Source organism: Andrena cerasifolii, chromosome 10 (assembly GCF_050908995.1).
Source record: "Andrena cerasifolii isolate SP2316 chromosome 10, iyAndCera1_principal, whole genome shotgun sequence".
NCBI lineage: Eukaryota > Metazoa > Arthropoda > Insecta > Hymenoptera > Andrenidae > Andrena > Andrena cerasifolii.
In genome coordinates this window covers 9674684-9690588 of record NC_135127.1, presented here as the reverse complement: position 1 = coordinate 9690588, position 15905 = coordinate 9674684, and the positions used below count along the sequence as shown (strand labels likewise).

The following is a 15905-nucleotide window of genomic DNA, read 5'->3' as shown; positions in this document are numbered from 1 at the left end:
CAAACGTTTACATTATATTTTTTAATTAGCCAAGATACGAAGAGTGTACAAATTCTTGTCTTTAACACTTATCTAACAGAGGAATGCACAAGTTTTTGCATTATTTTATTCAAAATTGAATGAGGATTATCAACCCTGATCATTATAGGGGTCGCCCAACAGCCAGCAGCGATACCACATGTCCCGCAGCTCCGCAAAAGCGGTTCCATTGTGATTGTGTTTTATAATATCGAGAAGAAAATTTTGTTGGCATCCTCGATAGTTTCCGAGGAGGTAATTTGCAATACTATAGGTAAGATATTCTACACGACGATTATAAATTGTTTAAATCTGATAAATAAGATTTAAGGAGCACGTGTTTAGTGTTTCTGTTTTTGTTTGCTTTGGCAATCTTCGTTTTATCTTCTTCGTCGCGAAATGAAATTCGTAATTGTTTGTTCGCTTTCGGATCTTTTCGATCAGGAGACTGCCGGTTCTCCGCAGCATTCTTTTTATTCATTTCATTCGTCAGAGGTTGTACACACTTATGTACCCGCCTTAGTTATTACTCAAAGTGAATTGTCAGCAGATTATTCCTATTACGCTTCGCGTTAGAGTCGACGAAATGTGATAGCCGTTTAAACGCCGGTAGCGTGTAGTTGGTTGGAGAATTTGCATCGCACGTTTCGAAAGTTTCTAAAATTCCATGTATATTTCGTTCATTCTTCATTCACGGTTTTTATCTCACGTTTGTGAAAAAAGCACGTTCGCGTAAACTTTGTAGGTCATTCTTTGTAGGTGACCGGCATCAACAACAAAACAAGCTATGGCGTTTTATATGTCGAATGTAGGAACAAAGGGTACAGCAGCGTCCAACAGGTGAGATTAGAGGATTCTCAGTAACTAATTTCTCGCGAAACTTAATCTCTCGAGATTTATTCGAACGACCTAAGATCTCAATTTCCCTTCCCTCGTGTTTCTCGTAATATTGCGCGCAAATCACGTGTGAGTGTCCTTCTGTAACAATCATTCATTGTTCAAGCAAACGATTACCATTCATCTGTTTTTACGTGCAAAACATTGGTGAATATATTTCTTTTTAGTTTGGCGAATATATTTCTTTTTACACATACGTGCATGATTTTTTTTTAATGTAGTTCTAGTGGAGAATTCACACTGTACGTGAATGATTTACCTGGAGAACTGAATGAGGTATGCAAAACTGAATTATTATGTACTATAGATTAATCATTAATAGTCTGCACTGAATCGTAATACTTATATTTATTAAAGTTTAAAATATCCCGTGCTTTTGGTTGCATTGAATTTTTAGTAGAGTACGTATAATTTTTACTTCACATGTAATGTATTAAAATGTAATGTTAAAGCATGGGTTGCTGCAAATTTTTAATCATTACGGGAACATCATTGGACATTTCTACCGCTCAAATGCTACTTGGGCTTATATTACATACGGGACATATGGCGAAGCGGAGAGTGCCATAAAGGATCTGCACAATGTGTCGCCATTACGTTTGAAAGTATCGTTTGCTAGGGAAAAAGAGGACAGCAAGATACAACTTGCTAAACCACCTGCTGCTGCAAAGCAATATGAAAATCATATTGCTAGAGATGTTAGACATGTGGATACATCAGTGTAAGTAGGCGAATAATTAATAATCCTGCATGTTTTTAATTTACAATTCGAATATTTCTTCATGCTTCTGAGTATTTGACCACACTTGTTCGTGTTTGAATTAAAAAAGAGGAATTGTAATTTCGTGCAGCATGCAAGCTAGAGGTCGAGGCCAACCGATGGATATATTTAAGAAAATAGAGCCAAATGCAGAACTTCCGAAATATACCTACACAGCGGACGATGATTTGTTATATTCGCACCCTTCCGATCCGCATACGTTTAATCCGTATGAGAATGCGGAACCTTATGCAAACACAAATACATTATGGACAAGGTATTAAAAACTTTATACAAAATGGGTAATGCTATAGTCGATGTTAGTCAACTCCTGCGATGATATGTTAGGGGGCAATTAACTGTTACGGACGATGGCAAGAAGCATGTCTCGTTGGGGCGAGGCTATACGATGTACGAAATCCCTAATCCTGACCCTGAAGTTCAGAGCAAGATCTGCAAAGTGTATGAGAAACGCACTTCTGTAAGAAAATATATTCTTAGAAGATAGAAGTGCTTCTATTAGTATTTTGAAAAAGAACTGAAGATTATCTATTGCAATTTGATTTAACAGGGTTTATATGAATATGGGCAATACATGTTAGAAGAGGATACGATTGGAAAATGTAAAAAATGTTCGAAACTAACAAAGTTCAACTGCGAGAAATGTCATGTTTTCTATTGCAGTAGAAACTGCCAAATAGCTGATTGGCCACAGCATAAAATTGAATGTCAAGCCATTCCGTAAATATTTTTTTTTTATCATTAATTATTCCAAATATTGGATCTTGCATGTGTATTAAAGTCCTTTTGTTCTTGTATTTCATTTTAAGAGCTCTGGTGACAGCTGTGAGTTCTATGCACTCAGTGCAACTAAAGAACGAGGGGCAAACACCTACCAGAAGTACTCCTAATATCCAAATGCCCCTACGTCGACCTAAGAAATTAGTAGAGGCGGAGGCATGTTTGAGCCCAAAAGTACTAAATGCCGTTTCAAACGATCGAGGTACGATCGATGTACCTCCGGCAGTTTGTAACGATAGCCCGAAAGATATTAGGCCGAAATCCTCGCACACTAAAGCTACCGACCAACAGAATAGGTATCAGAAGAATGAAGTAATATCCGAATATAAAAAAGCAGATAGCGTTGAAAGTGTTACCAAGAAGCGGCAAAATATTAGTGCCGATGATGTAACTAAGATAGAAGAAGATATAGCTTTCTCCAAGCAGACATTTTTGTCCAAATCAAAGTTCACCGATGTAAGGATAATTTTAAAGATGGGCTGTGAGTATTGGGTTCAAAAGGTGGAAGATGATGATAATCTTGTGAAATTAATGACGGATTTGCAAAGTGAAGCGGAAGAAGGGCAGAATGTGAAGCCGGTAGTTGGAAAAATTTATGCTGTCCCGTATGAGGGCATGTGGCATAGAGGTACAGTCACGTGTTTGAATCCTTTAACCGTAACTTACATAGACTACGGCAACGACGAAGTCATAGATACAAATGAGTTTCGTGAAATTAATAAACACAAGAATATTCCAAGATACAGTGCTAAGATCCGTATATCCGGCAAGGCAAACGAGAAACATAAACACCTCAAATATGATGATATAGTCTCTGTAAGAATGATATCTGCTGATTCTGAGAAAGTAATTAACGTGGAAGTGGAAGGGGAGAATGATGCGCCGACATCGCAAGCTGTTCAGGCGAACAATGTTCCGGTGGTGGTCCCTTCAACGGAATCCAACGTTAAGAAAACTGTGGTAACTCCGAAAGCTCCCACTCCCACTTCCCAAAAGACTCCAAGTCATGATAATGTCCAAGTCCATAAATCTCCAAGTCCAGTTAAAGCCCAAGTGCAACAACCTCCAAGTCACGATAAAGTATCGAGTTCTATAAGAAAATTGAGAAGCATAGTGAATACTGTGCTTGTTGGTGAAATTGGCGTTTTAGAAATACATGCAGAATTGAGTAGCAATACTTATAGTATCACGTTACTACCGAATACTGCGATGTCGGACTTTGAAAAACTTCTCACCGAACTACCTACTACGTGTGAAAAGATTTCGGTAGATTCCAATCACAGGTACGTATTAGAAATATACAAGGCGCACGCATAGAAATAGTAAGATCTATGTAACGTACTTCGAGTGATGCAAAATTTACGATTTCCAGGCCACAGGTGGGAGATATAATATGCGGACAGAGGCTCGATGGTGATTGGTTGAGGGGCTATGTATTATCGCTTCAGTCTCCTTTGAAAATGGCTATGATAGATGAAGCTAGAATGATGACGATTGGCAAAACCGTACCGTGTTCGGATGCCTTTTTGGATATCTGCGCTTTCGGCGCTACGTGCGAAGTAAACAATGCTAAATCCAAATTTGCGGCGTCTGAGCAATACGAATTTAAAGTAACGGCACGTAAAGCGCAAAGTGAAGTTGAGATAGAGATCTCAAATGATCAGGAGACATTGAAAGCTATTGTAAAGCCTTGGGTACCGATGCCAGAACAGAAGGGAATACAATATGCCGAATTGGAAAATGGAACCGAGGTTTGAACGTCAACTACAATTTCCACAAGATTAATAATCATTTGAATATAATTACGAGGATGTTTTAAAGGTATTTTTCTAATAAATGGCCCGTTAGTTACAATGGTGATTACTTTAGGTATGCCTCACTGCTTTTCGGAGTCACATTCATTTGTTCGCTCGATCCCTGACTGCTCCGGACTTAGAACATTACAACTACATTATGCAAAATGTTGCAAAATGTGCACAAACAGGTATTATGCCTCATGATACAGCAATAACCGCGACAAGCGCCCTAACTAATTTCCATAAGTTAAAGCATCGTCTTTTTGTATCAGCTGCATCTTTGAAGGAAACACCAGTTGTTGGGCAAATGGTAATATCTCAGTATATAGATAATAATTATTATCGCGCAATTGTTACCAAAGTACAGAATGATAAAATTACAATCGCATATATCGATTTTGGTAACACGGAAGTTACGAATATAAAGAAGCTCAAGGTCCTGTCTGATGACTTAAAACAGGTTCGTCGCTAATTAATGCGCTTATAATAATACAACATTTTTCAAAAGTATTCATAAGTAACGTTCCAAAAGCTGCCATCATGTTCGGCCAGGATCTTCTTAAGCAATGTTCCTGAAGATGTTCCTATGACGAAAGAAGTAAGCGATTTTCTCAGTTATCTAGTGGGAGCGGAAGTTCCTTTAATATTGACGCGTGATCTTAAATCGCCAAAATCTGGCGTACATCTTAAAACGGCCAGCGGAGAAGATATTAGTAAGAAGCTAAGCGAACTGCTTGCACCGACTTGGAACAAGCATGGCGAGGAAGGTAATTATGGATGAATGACAAGCATCTTTCCGTTGAGTTACTTAATGTTAACGTTAAAATATAATAATATGTTGTAGACACAACGTGTTATATGGTGAGCGATGTGGACGTCGCTAGTTTAGGAAAAGTCGGAGACGTTACCGAAGTACTCGTACTGCACCCTATCGAGCCTTGTTTCAAATATGCAATGTGCCCATTAGATTTCGATATAATGGCTCACGTTTTCGACATAATGCCTAAAGCGGTAAATTATCTTTTAAAAAAAATTGTTTATATAATATCGGTCGTTGTACTATCTCGATATTGCGCATGTGTACATTGTTTTATTTTCATATAGATGGCTGAATATTGCGAACGGACCGAGTACTATATTCCGCGGGAAAAAGAACTTTGCCTTGCTCTTTTTGAAAGTGGATGGTATCGTGCCGCTTGCATTTCCCGCAGCGAAACGCCTACGACAAGCACCATTTTCTTCATCGACTTCGGGAATGTAGAGAGCATTAATCACAAAGATATACGGCCTATGCCAAAAGATTTCACCTCTCCTAACGCGCTTGCAAGCATTTGCAATATTGTCAGTAAGTATGACGCTTCTGCTAAACATTGCGCTTTGAATATTCGTTGATAGTCACTCACATTTTTGTAAATTTAGTGCCCAACACAAGCGATGAAAAAATTTCCACAAGGATCTCAGAACTGATCGTTCCCAACAACTGTATTAAAATAAAAATCGTCCAGTGTCACGAAGCAACTGGAGTATATAGCGTGGAGTTGCCGACGGTGCAAACCCAATTAATTGAAGATGGTTTTCTGTCGTCTTAAAAGGGGCTAGTTTTTTGCGCAGCTTGTATCTACGTTTTGTTACAAAGGGCCACGAAGGCATTGAGACATTTTAGTTTTAAAAGCGTATTTTTATTATAGAAATATAAACACTGTATAGTAAAAACATTGTTACTTTCCATAGAACTATGTGAGCTTAGTTTACTTTCTCAATATCATTTTACCCACTTAATTTTGTTAGCGTGATATTTTATTTTCTTAATATCACCTTCAGTTACCTTTTGAATGTAATTATTATAATATCGAAGGGAAGCTATATCGTAGTATTTCAGACAAAAAGGATATAAGTTTTTTGTATACTTTGCATATAATTAATAATAAATGAGATTATAAAACTAAATCACCTTAATGTTGATCAAATTAAATGAAACTCCCACCACGTTTATATAATTCATGAATTCTACGATCCAACTATAGATTTTCCTAATTCCTTTTTTTGATACACCTAATATCTAATGTAAACTTTTCTAATATTGTTCGAGAGCTTCAAGACCATTGTTACATATTTTTCGTGCCGCATGTAATCAGTAGCGGATTTAAGAAAAAAGGCCCAGGTGGCAAACGTTCTGGGGGGTGCATTTCTTCAGGAAAATAAAAATAGTTTACTAAAAACAGGCCAAGTGTAGTAGTACGAAAAAAAATGTAGTGTTTGTATACCTATACCTAATCATAACTTTTTTGGAGATGGGGCCCTGGAGGGCCTTCTGGGCAAGGACACAGGCGGCAACTGCTCATCAGCCGCCCTGTTAACTCCGCCACTGCATGTAACATCGATTCCGAGTGGAATTCGATCACAATTCTGCTAGTGGTTAGAATTGAACCTAAATATGACGAAAATTGTTTTTTACATACACACGGAAATGCAAAAAACTAACAAGCCCGTCTTCGCTTCCAGCACAGCCCCCTTCTTACAAATTACCAACTTAATTGCAGCCGCCTTCTTTATCAACTTCACCGCCAACAGTGATTCAGTTTTATCAGTTCTTCGAGCCACCGGTCTTAAATGTAGAGTGCGCGTCAAATCACTGTTTTTTTTTAACAAAGTCGGTACTTCAGTACTCGCGATATGAAGTCCTACACGATGTTAGCTCTATCCTGTACCTCACCCGTAGACCTCGTGGTTTAACTATACCACTTCACGCTTTATGTATTTACCTCAGCTCCTAACCTGACATACAATGATCTAACTAACCTTCCTTGATGCATCAGCTCAGATGACAGATTGCTGTAAACGACTGTCGACGCTTCCAAACAATAGGAGCAATAAATGATGAATGCTCAAATAAGGCACCCTTACGAGGGCATATTGCATAAGTATACCAACGCCATGAAAGGCTGGCAATATCGTTGGTTTATCCTCAGCCCTGAGACTGGTGAACTGCATTATTTTCTCAGTGAATCAGAGAAGAACCAACGACCAAGGTGCTCAATATATTTAGCTGGTGCTGTGATCGCACCGAGCGATGAAGATTCTAACACATTTACTGTCAATTCTGCCACAGGTGTGTATATACGCTACGCAGCACGATACTCTACGCCGTCATATAGGAAACAGAAGTACAGCGTCCGTTATAATGTTTGTACATTAACGCAGGTGATATGATTAAATTAAGAGCCACGGACGCCCGTGCCCGGCAAGAATGGGTGGATAAGCTACGAGCCGTTACAGAAATGTACACCAGAGCAATAGCGAGCAGTCATCCCCCTTTACCTCCCAGAGAACATTCCACCAACTCCAGCCGCAACCCAGTTGTCAAGCTGGAAGTCTTAGACGCCTTCGCCAATTGCCAGGAGCAATTGAGCAAAGTGGAGAAACACAATCTTCTGTTAGCGCAAACCATAGAAAATTCCAGTTTGAACTTAGACCCTGACTTACTGGTGCTTAAAGCTACAGCGCACACTACGTTGCATACATTAAATCAATGTCTCAACATATTGTATCAGTAGTTTTCATTGCTATGCACCATTACCATTTATCAGAGACTTATAGAGACTTTTCCCATCAGATGCATTTCGATTAATTCCTGTAGAATACCTTTCGACCCTCCTACCGACAATCCAGCTGAGAGTTCTTCCAAGTCTGAGATCTGGGAGAGTGTACTTACCCTCCTTATGTTGTTGTAAGACTTTGAGATACAATACTCCTACAGCATTGAGAAATTTTCACCTGTACATTTTATAGTATGTAAAGGATGCAACTCGCAACAGAATATTTGTATATACGTATAGACATAGATTGACTTAATTCTCTACCATTGGATCAAAGTAAGATTGAACAAATATTTGCAATGATTACGTGTAAACGAGTTAATAAAGAAAAATGACGGTATTCCTATACATGTCTGTTCATCGTTATTACCCTATAATGTGACATCACGACGTAAGCGTTATTGCGTAATGAAAAAACATTTTCCCTGTTGCATTCACGTTTTCAAAGTAAAAAAGACGAAGCTGCGGTTTCGCCTGAGAATGAATGTCAAGGTCGCACAAATAGGTGAAGGTGAACAAGCTGGAGACTTTTACTTTGCTTAGGAAGCAGAATCGATCAGTTTGATCATCGCGTGGTCCATGTGAAGATCGTAAACATACTCGCTCATGTGACATCAGAAATTCGTATTCTTACTAGCGCAATTATGATAATAAACCGAAACGTACAGTGGCGCGAGAACGATGTTACTTTGCTTTCGAAGTCTGTATTCTGTGGTTTAATTTAATGTTAAATACATCGCCGACAATTCTTTCAAATATTAGTTGAAATTAAATAAAATAAGTGAGGGAAGCCATGTCTATTACACCTAGGCAAGAACTGTTGGCTGAGGCTGCAGGCGTTAAGATCTTTAGGACACCTTTGTTAGAAGAGCCAACTGATCCTTCGATGGTGGGCAAAATTTGTGTAACTTTAGAAAATGTTAGAGAGACCAAATTACATGGTAAAAATTGCGGATTTCACCTCACGAAATCCAAGTGGGATCCTTATCCTTGGGTAAGCTACGTTGAAACCGAGAGTGCCGCTGGTGCAGCTGGACTTAAGTAAGTTGGAAGATATTTATAAAAGATAATTACAGGAAATGTTACGTAAACTTCAACGAATTCGTTGTGCTCAGAGCTGGTGATTGTTTGACGAACGTCAACGAGAAGGATGTAATAGGGCTGAAGATAAAAGAAATTGCGACATTGATTCATCATCATCAAGAGCAAAATATACAGCTGTTTGTATGGAGATATTCCAATGATGAAGAAGAAGAACAGAGAGAAGCTGGAGTGGCGATAAGAGGACCACTACCAGATGTAGCCAGTAAACTTGCAAATGCGCTGTCAGGAGTTGTGCGTAATTCAGTCTCTTTTATAATTCCTTTATCAACAGACTAATCTCCGAAGATTCTTCCATACATACCGCGATACTTTAGGTAGCTAATTATGTTCGCTTAGGTTCGAGCTTTGGAGTGCCCCGTTTGCTTAGAAAGTTCAACGCCCCCAGTCTCTCAGTGTGTTCATGGTCACATCATTTGTGTTAGCTGTAGACCAAGGACACAGCGCTGTCCGGTGTGCAGAATTAGACTGGGTCAAGGCAGATGCTTGCTCGCGGACAAACTTCATAAGACATTCCACGAAGTCTTCGACATAAAGGGGAGCTCCCGCGATAACGCGGAACATCAGACCTGGAGTCTTCGAGATCGTCTTTTCGGCAAAAGTAAAAGAAAGAGTGTAACATCGGCGACGGCGAAAAGTAGCAGTGTAATTCCTAAAGCGCGTCAGTCGTTGTTAACTAAACTGTTCCTGGGTGGTTTAGAAAAAGCTGCTTCAGCGGATAATCTGACGGTGGTTCCCAATGGGACATCTAGCGTACACGAAGCCATTCATAGGAATGACTTGAATTTTGACGAGCGTTTGAGCGTGCACGATCGGACGAAATCTGCAAGCACCGGAGAATTATCGAAAGAAACGATAAACAATGTGTGCGATCGCCTGCAAATTGGCACGCCGAGTGGACCAATGTCGAGTACCACTAGCTTGGTGTCCAGTGCGCCTCCTACACCCATTTGGGGAGGTTCTATGGATTCCATGTCCTGCGTACAAATAACGTGTCCTCTCTCAAAGAAGAACGGCTGCAAATACATAATTACAGCCGATTCAGTGTTGGAACATTTGAGTTCAGCTCACGAAGTACCGCAGGTTCACTTTCATTCGATTCACGTAAAAATCCCACTGCCACTTCCGTTCGGTTCAGAAGCTGTTTACGTATTGCATTGCGGCGGAGATCTGTTTTTCTTCCAGGTATGTTTCTCAGACTAAATGGAAAGTTGTTTTAATTTGGTTATTATAAAACTCGTATTATGAATTATGCATGTGCAGTACGAACAGGAAACTGCTTGGATCGCTAGCGCCGTAGTAGGGAAGAATGCATGGGAATGGAGTCTGCATGGTCAAGGAAAAAACGGTAGCGAAATAAAGATTCGAAGAACCGTCGCGAGTCTCGAAAATCCCATGATTTTAACATCGCAACATATCGCACCACTGCCGAATGCTTTGTTATTGCACACGTTGGACATTCAATTACTGGAATATCGCCCGCGCGACCAAATAGATGTGTAACGATATATATATGTGTATATATATACGTAATGTAAAAAAAAAAAATAAGAAACCTGTTTATTTCTTATCAGTATAATTAAAAATGGTGAAGTACACCATACTTCGGTATAAAAAATTATCGTATAAATATCACAATATTAGAATGCTTAAATAAATGATGCACCACGCATCATCGAATAATGCACGTAACGCGCAAATGTGCGTAATACGCGTTAAAATCAACATTGAGTTAAATGTAATGGTTGATGCATGCAGAGTTAGATTAGATTTGTAACGTATACAAATGGATAATAACATTATATAAAATATATTGCTCTCGTATCATTGAGGCACGTAAGGTGATATGAAAGACGTATGTATGTTTCATGCAATTACGGGGTTTTGCGCAGTATATCATCCATGTATGGTTTAAAGAATTCAAATTGCCCAGTTCGAGTCGCTTGGCCCGCCATGATATCGTATGCATATTTCATTACCGCTAAGTAGTTCTCCTTTCCGATTATATTCAGTTGAACATTGAACACATGCGTATCACAGGACGGCGTCATCTTTTTCCCGACGGATATACACAGCTTCCTCTTTTTTGTGTTAGCCTGCGAGTCTCCCACCTCTGCTTCTTCCTTCTTTTTGTCCCTTTTCGGGCAGCTACAGACTCTAACGGGAAGCCTTCGTCGACCCAACACTTGCTTGCGAGCGTCCTCCAAGGTGAAAATCAACTCTGTGGGTCGACGGTTCATGCCGGACGGGCAACTGTTTTTGCATAGAAACTTAAAATTCATGAGCACGTAGTGGGACCCAGCTTGGGGTGTGCGCAGCGGCGTCAGTACAGAGAGGTGTTCGTTATTTTCCTCGTACATGCTCGAATGATCTAAGCAACGAACAACGTGTCTGATCAGTCTGGGATCTATATCCCGGTTATTCGTATTGTTTGTCGCCATGTGGTTATGGCACCTCCTGACTGGATCGCTCGCGTATTGATCCAGACTAAACACCATCGCAGTGCGCACACGGAGGCCGTCCAGAGCTGGCTCCCATTTGAAACGTAACGGCAGTGTTTCCTCCATGTTAATGAACACTTTTCTCAAAGTCGGAGAATACTGTGCGACCGTAAGGAACAAGTTGTATAAAACAATGTTACTTGGAGCGAGCGAATAATTTAATAATACACACTTACCACCCAATGCTTGCTAGAATCTTGATTGGCTAATGAAAACTGGAAATTATAGCAACCGGGGAATTCTTCTCTTACAGGAGTGTATGTTTCTGGTTCTTGGAAATATTGCCCATCATCTTCTTCTTGTTTCATTTGTTTCCCTTCTGATATATACTGCTGGGTTAAATTATATTTTTGGTCGATATCCTCTTTCATTACTTCTTCTACTAGCGAAGGGAACGTGTTGTCTCCTCTGTACAAAATGTCAACAAGAGTGTCAACAAACTACTCTTACTCTTACAATTATGAAGCAACAGATGCTCTTTTCAAGGAAACATCGTGGAATGAATATTGACGAGTACAGACGCTAAAAAAGATTCAACCCAAGTTTGTTGACAATAACAGTGGGAGTATTATTGCGATGTAATAAGCTACTTTAGACAGCTTAATTGTCACGTTCCCCGTTTCTATCAATATCCATAACAACAATCTTCCCTTTGCAAGAATATCAATCAATAAAATCGATAGCTGTTAGAATACGAATACTTTTGTGACGAGACTACATATCCTCTACGCTCGATGCAAGGAAAATTGAAATACCGACGAACGTATCGTAGCAAAACTCTTACATCAACTCTTCATTCAATGTGGCAAATATATCATCCGTCAACAACGCAGACTCTTGCGAGTCTGAGAACCCGTTTGTGTTCGTCATGTTATAAAAGTTTCTTTCACTATCCGCTTTATATTCACAATATCAAGTCTATCAAACCACGTTGCGGCTAAGGGACGCCATTTGTATCAGCGGGAAAATCCTTTGTTCAAATTAGGCTCGATCCTCAAGTCCGTTCCGGGCGATATTTAAACCGTTTCCAACGTACGTCGTAGCGTAAAGTGACCAGATATTTTCTGTTCGTGCACAGTGAACGCAATGTTACGTGTATGATAATGTCGAATAGAGCTGTTACTTTTTGACCCGTCTATGTACCCGACTACCCGAAACAACTTCTAGCAATTGCATGTTTTATTGCCTGTGGTATTGTTTGATGTTAGCCAAAACTGATGGAACATTACCACGTTCAATGGCTTGAAGTTGTTCCGGGTAGCCGAGTACCTGACGGGTCAAAAAGTAACAGCTCTAATATAGTTTATAGTGCCCGATCTACGGTTGGAATTTTACTTGATTTCCATTCTTCGTGCTCGAATGCATCTCTATTGTTCACGCACTTCGTGAATATATGTAACATTGTTTATGGCGGGAATCACATGTGGCGCGCCACGGCAATGTACGTCAAACGCAAGAAATAAACGACTTCAATATGGCGAATGTGAGGGATAGTGATACGTCGTTGTGGCTTCATAACAAGCTCGGAACGTCAAACGATAGCTGGACTGGGAGCTCCATTTGCTCGCAACTCAACGCAGAAGTACTGCGGAACATTAAAGACTGTTTTCCAGATCTACAGACGCAGGTCAAGCTCAAATTACTTCTCTCGTTTTTCCACATACCGAGGCGGAATGTCGAAGAGGTAAGCACGGTTCGCTCGTTGCCGAACATTTAACGCGGCTCAAAGGCACGACGGAATGCTTTCACGGAAGAGAAATTACAGAGTACTCGAAGATTACCTTCACGCGCTAAGCATTCGGTCACGGAAACACATGCGCGCATCGCAAACCCGCCACTTATTTAACTCCACTTAGGCGTTAGATGTTTTTGGAACGTTTAGTAAATACTCGTATTCTATGCGGGACGAACGTCCCCCCGTAGAGTTAAATGTCATTTGAATTTATAAATCTTAACTGTCGAGATCGCCAGAAACCTCTGTTTAGTTTCTTCGAGCGACGTGGAAGTATTCTTGCCAATCGCGACTCTAATTTTTTAATTGCGCTGACCTCTACAGTGGCGCGTTGAACTGGAAGAAATCATTGAGGTGGCGTCGTTGGACAGCGAGCTGTGGGTATCGATGTTATCCGAAGCGATGAAAACTTTCCCCTCGACGGGTTCCTTGAACACAGACATCACAGACTTGGACGAGCACAGACCCATCTTTGGGGAGCTAGTCAATGATCTTCGAAAGTTGTTGAAAAAGCAGAATGATCCGGCTATGCTTCCATTAGAATGTCATTATCTTAATAAGACTGCGCTGACTTCAGTGGTTGGTCAGCAACCAGCGCCGGTGAAGCATTTCACTTTGAAGAGAAAGCCGAAAAGCGCCGCACTGAGGGCAGAGCTGCTCCAAAAGAGTACAGATGCGGCGAATAATTTGAAAAAGAGCACTGCTCCCACGGTGCCCGTAAGGAGCAGAGGAATGCCCAGAAAGATGACTGACACAAGTAAGTCTCTGTACACAGTAAGGCCGAGTACCGCTTCGAGAGGACACGCGCAGAGTCAGAAGATAATGTCATGCCTATTATTTCCAGCACCACTGAAAGGTATTCCTAGCAGAGTGCCGACGAGTGGCTTTAGATCACCTTCTATTACAAGCTCCTCCATGTCTAGTAGAACACCTCTTAGCAGTAGAATCCGTAAAGACGGCGGCATTAAATTGCTGGACATTAACGAGCAGCCACTCGGATATGCTCAGGCGAAGAAGCGAAAGAAAATGCTGGAACTGGAAGAACAGCAGAAGAAAGTCGCGGAAGCTCAAGCGGCCGCGGCCGCCGCCGCGTCCACGGCGACAACCACCACGGAGACATCGACAACCCCCGAATATGCTCAGGGATTGGCTTCGATCAATCCACCGGCTACTCCGATCACCCCTGTGGCGCCCGTGCAGCCTTACGCGACGCCTACTACTCCGAGCGGAGTGACCGCAGCAACTACACCGCAAACGCGTACGTTTCTAAGCGCAGCGATCTTATCACGCGTTCAGTGCACAGAGAATAATAAATTGTTCCTTACGCAGCTACTACACCTAGCACACCTACGACTCCAAGTACACCAGCACCGGTTACAACGCCAACGGTCATCACGCCGGTGGAGAGTACGCCGGTTGGAGTGCAAACAGTCAGACCAGCTCAGACTGTTACGCAGATCCGTATACAAACTACCGCGCAGCCTGCCAACGCGGCTGCCAACACGAGAAAGGGACTGTCTCTCACGGTACGTATAAGCACGTCCGGCACGATAAGTGACGTGAGTCATTGGTTCCTTTTTCTATGCTTCCAGCGAGAACAAATGTTAGAAGCACAAGAAATGTTTAGAACGGCTAATAAAGTGACTCGACCGGAGAAGGCTCTCATTCTAGGTTTCATGGCTGGCTCGAGGGGTATGTATTACGTTCGGGAATCATTTAAGTATCCCTTGGCGTGTTTTACTGACAGCTGCGTGTTACGTATCTAGATAATCCCTGCCCGAAATTGGGGAATATCGTCACGGTGATGCTATCGGAGAATATCGAAGAGGTGACTCAGTCGGACGGCACGACTGTGCCCATGCTGGTCGAGACGCATTTCCAAATGAATTACACGAACGGCGAATGGAAGAGGATAAAGAAGAATCGACGGATCGTTACAGAGGAATCTACGTCCGCTGCGACACCCGCTCCCAGCGCGACCGCCACGGCTTCCAATTAAAAGATTAATGAAAAGAGAGAGATTACTCTAGTTAACGGTTACACGGGTCAGTCATCCTGTCATTGTTTTTCATGTTTGTTTCTGGAGTAAAGGAACGTCAAGCACAATGCGCGACCCGCGTGACCTGTATACGGTGTAAGCAGACTTGTGTATCATGTTTCTTGTAGTAAAGCTTTGAATATGTACATGTTAAAGTTACATGCGAAAACTGTTTGTGTTGATCCGAAATACACGCGCGAGCCAGGGCGTCCCGATGTCGCCTCGCGAAATCGTGGAACATCGCCGCGCGCGGGTGAAAATTCTTAGTTTCCTTTTTGTTATCGGAGAGTAGCGTTTAACGGCAGATCTAACGAGAGTTTCAGATATTACGGAAGTAAAGAAGAGCCTGTGTTTCTGACGCGTGTCTGGTTTCGCCGACGATGAGCAAAATTCTCAAGTCGGTTATCATTTACTTAGAGCGTTAAATGCTATTTATCAAGAGATAATGTGATATCTTCCATTGCGGGGGAAACCAGACGCTGCTAGTTCGAATACAGCGATTGTCGCTCATAATTTGAATTTATATATATTTAAATTTATATATAAATATATAAATATATGTTCTCCCCCATTAAGAGAAGAATGAACATAAAACTTATAACATTGTTATTTGAATAAAATATGATTATATTGACTAACCTTCTATTTAATTAAAGATATCCAGT

At 41.1% G+C, this 15905-nt stretch overlaps 5 protein-coding genes across 9 annotated transcripts; 4 read left to right on the top strand and 1 right to left on the bottom strand.

Annotated features, from left to right (window-relative positions):
• Positions 1 to 127: 127 nt before the first annotated feature.
• On the top strand, positions 128 to 6219 carry Vret (vreteno). 4 transcript variants are annotated; one of them, XM_076822362.1, is made up of 15 exons: positions 128 to 292; positions 778 to 858; positions 1143 to 1191; positions 1368 to 1636; positions 1767 to 1952; positions 2024 to 2156; positions 2247 to 2416; positions 2506 to 3759; positions 3849 to 4227; positions 4346 to 4460; positions 4545 to 4732; positions 4805 to 5039; positions 5117 to 5283; positions 5377 to 5617; positions 5692 to 6219. In XM_076822362.1, the coding sequence occupies exons 2-15, from the start codon at positions 806 to 808 to the stop codon at positions 5859 to 5861; spliced, it is 3609 nt and encodes a 1202-aa protein (XP_076678477.1). In that variant the 5' UTR covers positions 128 to 292; positions 778 to 805; the 3' UTR covers positions 5862 to 6219. The 4 variants fall into 4 exon arrangements, with proteins under 4 accessions (XP_076678477.1, XP_076678478.1, XP_076678474.1 ...); XM_076822363.1 differs by having other exon boundaries at positions 764 to 858; XM_076822359.1 differs by having other exon boundaries at positions 129 to 292; positions 1137 to 1191.
• Positions 6220 to 6853: 634 nt separating this feature from the next.
• Positions 6854 to 8020, top strand: LOC143374427 (oxysterol-binding protein-related protein 11). Its single transcript, XM_076822593.1, has 2 exons — positions 6854 to 7381; positions 7474 to 8020. The coding sequence occupies exons 1-2, from the start codon at positions 7147 to 7149 to the stop codon at positions 7824 to 7826; spliced, it is 588 nt and encodes a 195-aa protein (XP_076678708.1). The 5' UTR covers positions 6854 to 7146; the 3' UTR covers positions 7827 to 8020.
• Positions 8021 to 8439: 419 nt separating this feature from the next.
• LOC143374423 (uncharacterized) lies at positions 8440 to 10489 on the top strand. The gene is made up of 4 exons (XM_076822587.1): positions 8440 to 8909; positions 8984 to 9203; positions 9309 to 10154; positions 10233 to 10489. The coding sequence occupies exons 1-4, from the start codon at positions 8662 to 8664 to the stop codon at positions 10470 to 10472; spliced, it is 1554 nt and encodes a 517-aa protein (XP_076678702.1). The 5' UTR covers positions 8440 to 8661; the 3' UTR covers positions 10473 to 10489.
• A 24-nt stretch (positions 10490 to 10513) lies between these two features.
• P53 (p53) lies at positions 10514 to 12480 on the bottom strand. 2 transcript variants are annotated; one of them, XM_076822589.1, is made up of 3 exons: positions 12255 to 12480; positions 11647 to 11878; positions 10514 to 11569 (listed from the first exon to the last, which is right to left on the bottom strand). In XM_076822589.1, exons 1-3 carry the CDS (start codon positions 12338 to 12340, stop codon positions 10844 to 10846), a joined length of 1044 nt encoding a protein of 347 aa, XP_076678704.1. In that variant the 5' UTR covers positions 12341 to 12480; the 3' UTR covers positions 10514 to 10843. The 2 variants fall into 2 exon arrangements, with proteins under 2 accessions (XP_076678704.1, XP_076678705.1); XM_076822590.1 differs by having other exon boundaries at positions 12172 to 12418.
• Positions 12481 to 12913: 433 nt separating this feature from the next.
• Nelf-a (Negative elongation factor A) lies at positions 12914 to 15878 on the top strand. The gene is made up of 6 exons (XM_076822588.1): positions 12914 to 13154; positions 13527 to 13959; positions 14047 to 14460; positions 14532 to 14728; positions 14795 to 14894; positions 14969 to 15878. Exons 1-6 carry the CDS (start codon positions 12945 to 12947, stop codon positions 15199 to 15201), a joined length of 1587 nt encoding a protein of 528 aa, XP_076678703.1. The 5' UTR covers positions 12914 to 12944; the 3' UTR covers positions 15202 to 15878.
• The last annotated feature ends 27 nt before the right edge of the window (positions 15879 to 15905 follow it).

What these genes read in the sequence shown, in the direction of transcription:
- Vret (XM_076822359.1), top strand. Translation starts at nt 806, where the DNA reads ATGGCGTTTTATATGTCGAATGTAGGAACAAAGGGTACAGCAGCGTCC. An exon ending in TACCTGGAGAACTGAATGAG is followed by an intron (nt 1,192 to 1,367) that starts GTATGCAAAACT and finishes GTAATGTTAAAG; the next exon opens with CATGGGTTGCTGCAAATTTT. An exon ending in AGACATGTGGATACATCAGT is followed by an intron (nt 1,637 to 1,766) that starts GTAAGTAGGCGA and finishes AATTTCGTGCAG; the next exon opens with CATGCAAGCTAGAGGTCGAG.
- LOC143374427 (XM_076822593.1), top strand. Translation starts at nt 7,147, where the DNA reads ATGATGAATGCTCAAATAAGGCACCCTTACGAGGGCATATTGCATAAG. An exon ending in TACTGTCAATTCTGCCACAG is followed by an intron (nt 7,382 to 7,473) that starts GTGTGTATATAC and finishes ACATTAACGCAG; the next exon opens with GTGATATGATTAAATTAAGA.
- LOC143374423 (XM_076822587.1), top strand. Translation starts at nt 8,662, where the DNA reads ATGTCTATTACACCTAGGCAAGAACTGTTGGCTGAGGCTGCAGGCGTT. An exon ending in CAAATGCGCTGTCAGGAGTT is followed by an intron (nt 9,204 to 9,308) that starts GTGCGTAATTCA and finishes ATGTTCGCTTAG; the next exon opens with GTTCGAGCTTTGGAGTGCCC. An exon ending in GAGATCTGTTTTTCTTCCAG is followed by an intron (nt 10,155 to 10,232) that starts GTATGTTTCTCA and finishes ATGCATGTGCAG; the next exon opens with TACGAACAGGAAACTGCTTG.
- P53 (XM_076822589.1), bottom strand. Translation starts at nt 12,340, where the DNA reads ATGACGAACACAAACGGGTTCTCAGACTCGCAAGAGTCTGCGTTGTTG. An exon ending in ACATTGAATGAAGAGTTGAT is followed by an intron (nt 11,879 to 12,254) that starts GTAAGAGTTTTG and finishes CATTTTGTACAG; the next exon opens with AGGAGACAACACGTTCCCTT. An exon ending in ATTCTAGCAAGCATTGGGTG is followed by an intron (nt 11,570 to 11,646) that starts GTAAGTGTGTAT and finishes ACGGTCGCACAG; the next exon opens with TATTCTCCGACTTTGAGAAA.
- Nelf-a (XM_076822588.1), top strand. Translation starts at nt 12,945, where the DNA reads ATGGCGAATGTGAGGGATAGTGATACGTCGTTGTGGCTTCATAACAAG. An exon ending in AGCAACTACACCGCAAACGC is followed by an intron (nt 14,461 to 14,531) that starts GTACGTTTCTAA and finishes TTCCTTACGCAG; the next exon opens with CTACTACACCTAGCACACCT. An exon ending in GAAAGGGACTGTCTCTCACG is followed by an intron (nt 14,729 to 14,794) that starts GTACGTATAAGC and finishes CTATGCTTCCAG; the next exon opens with CGAGAACAAATGTTAGAAGC.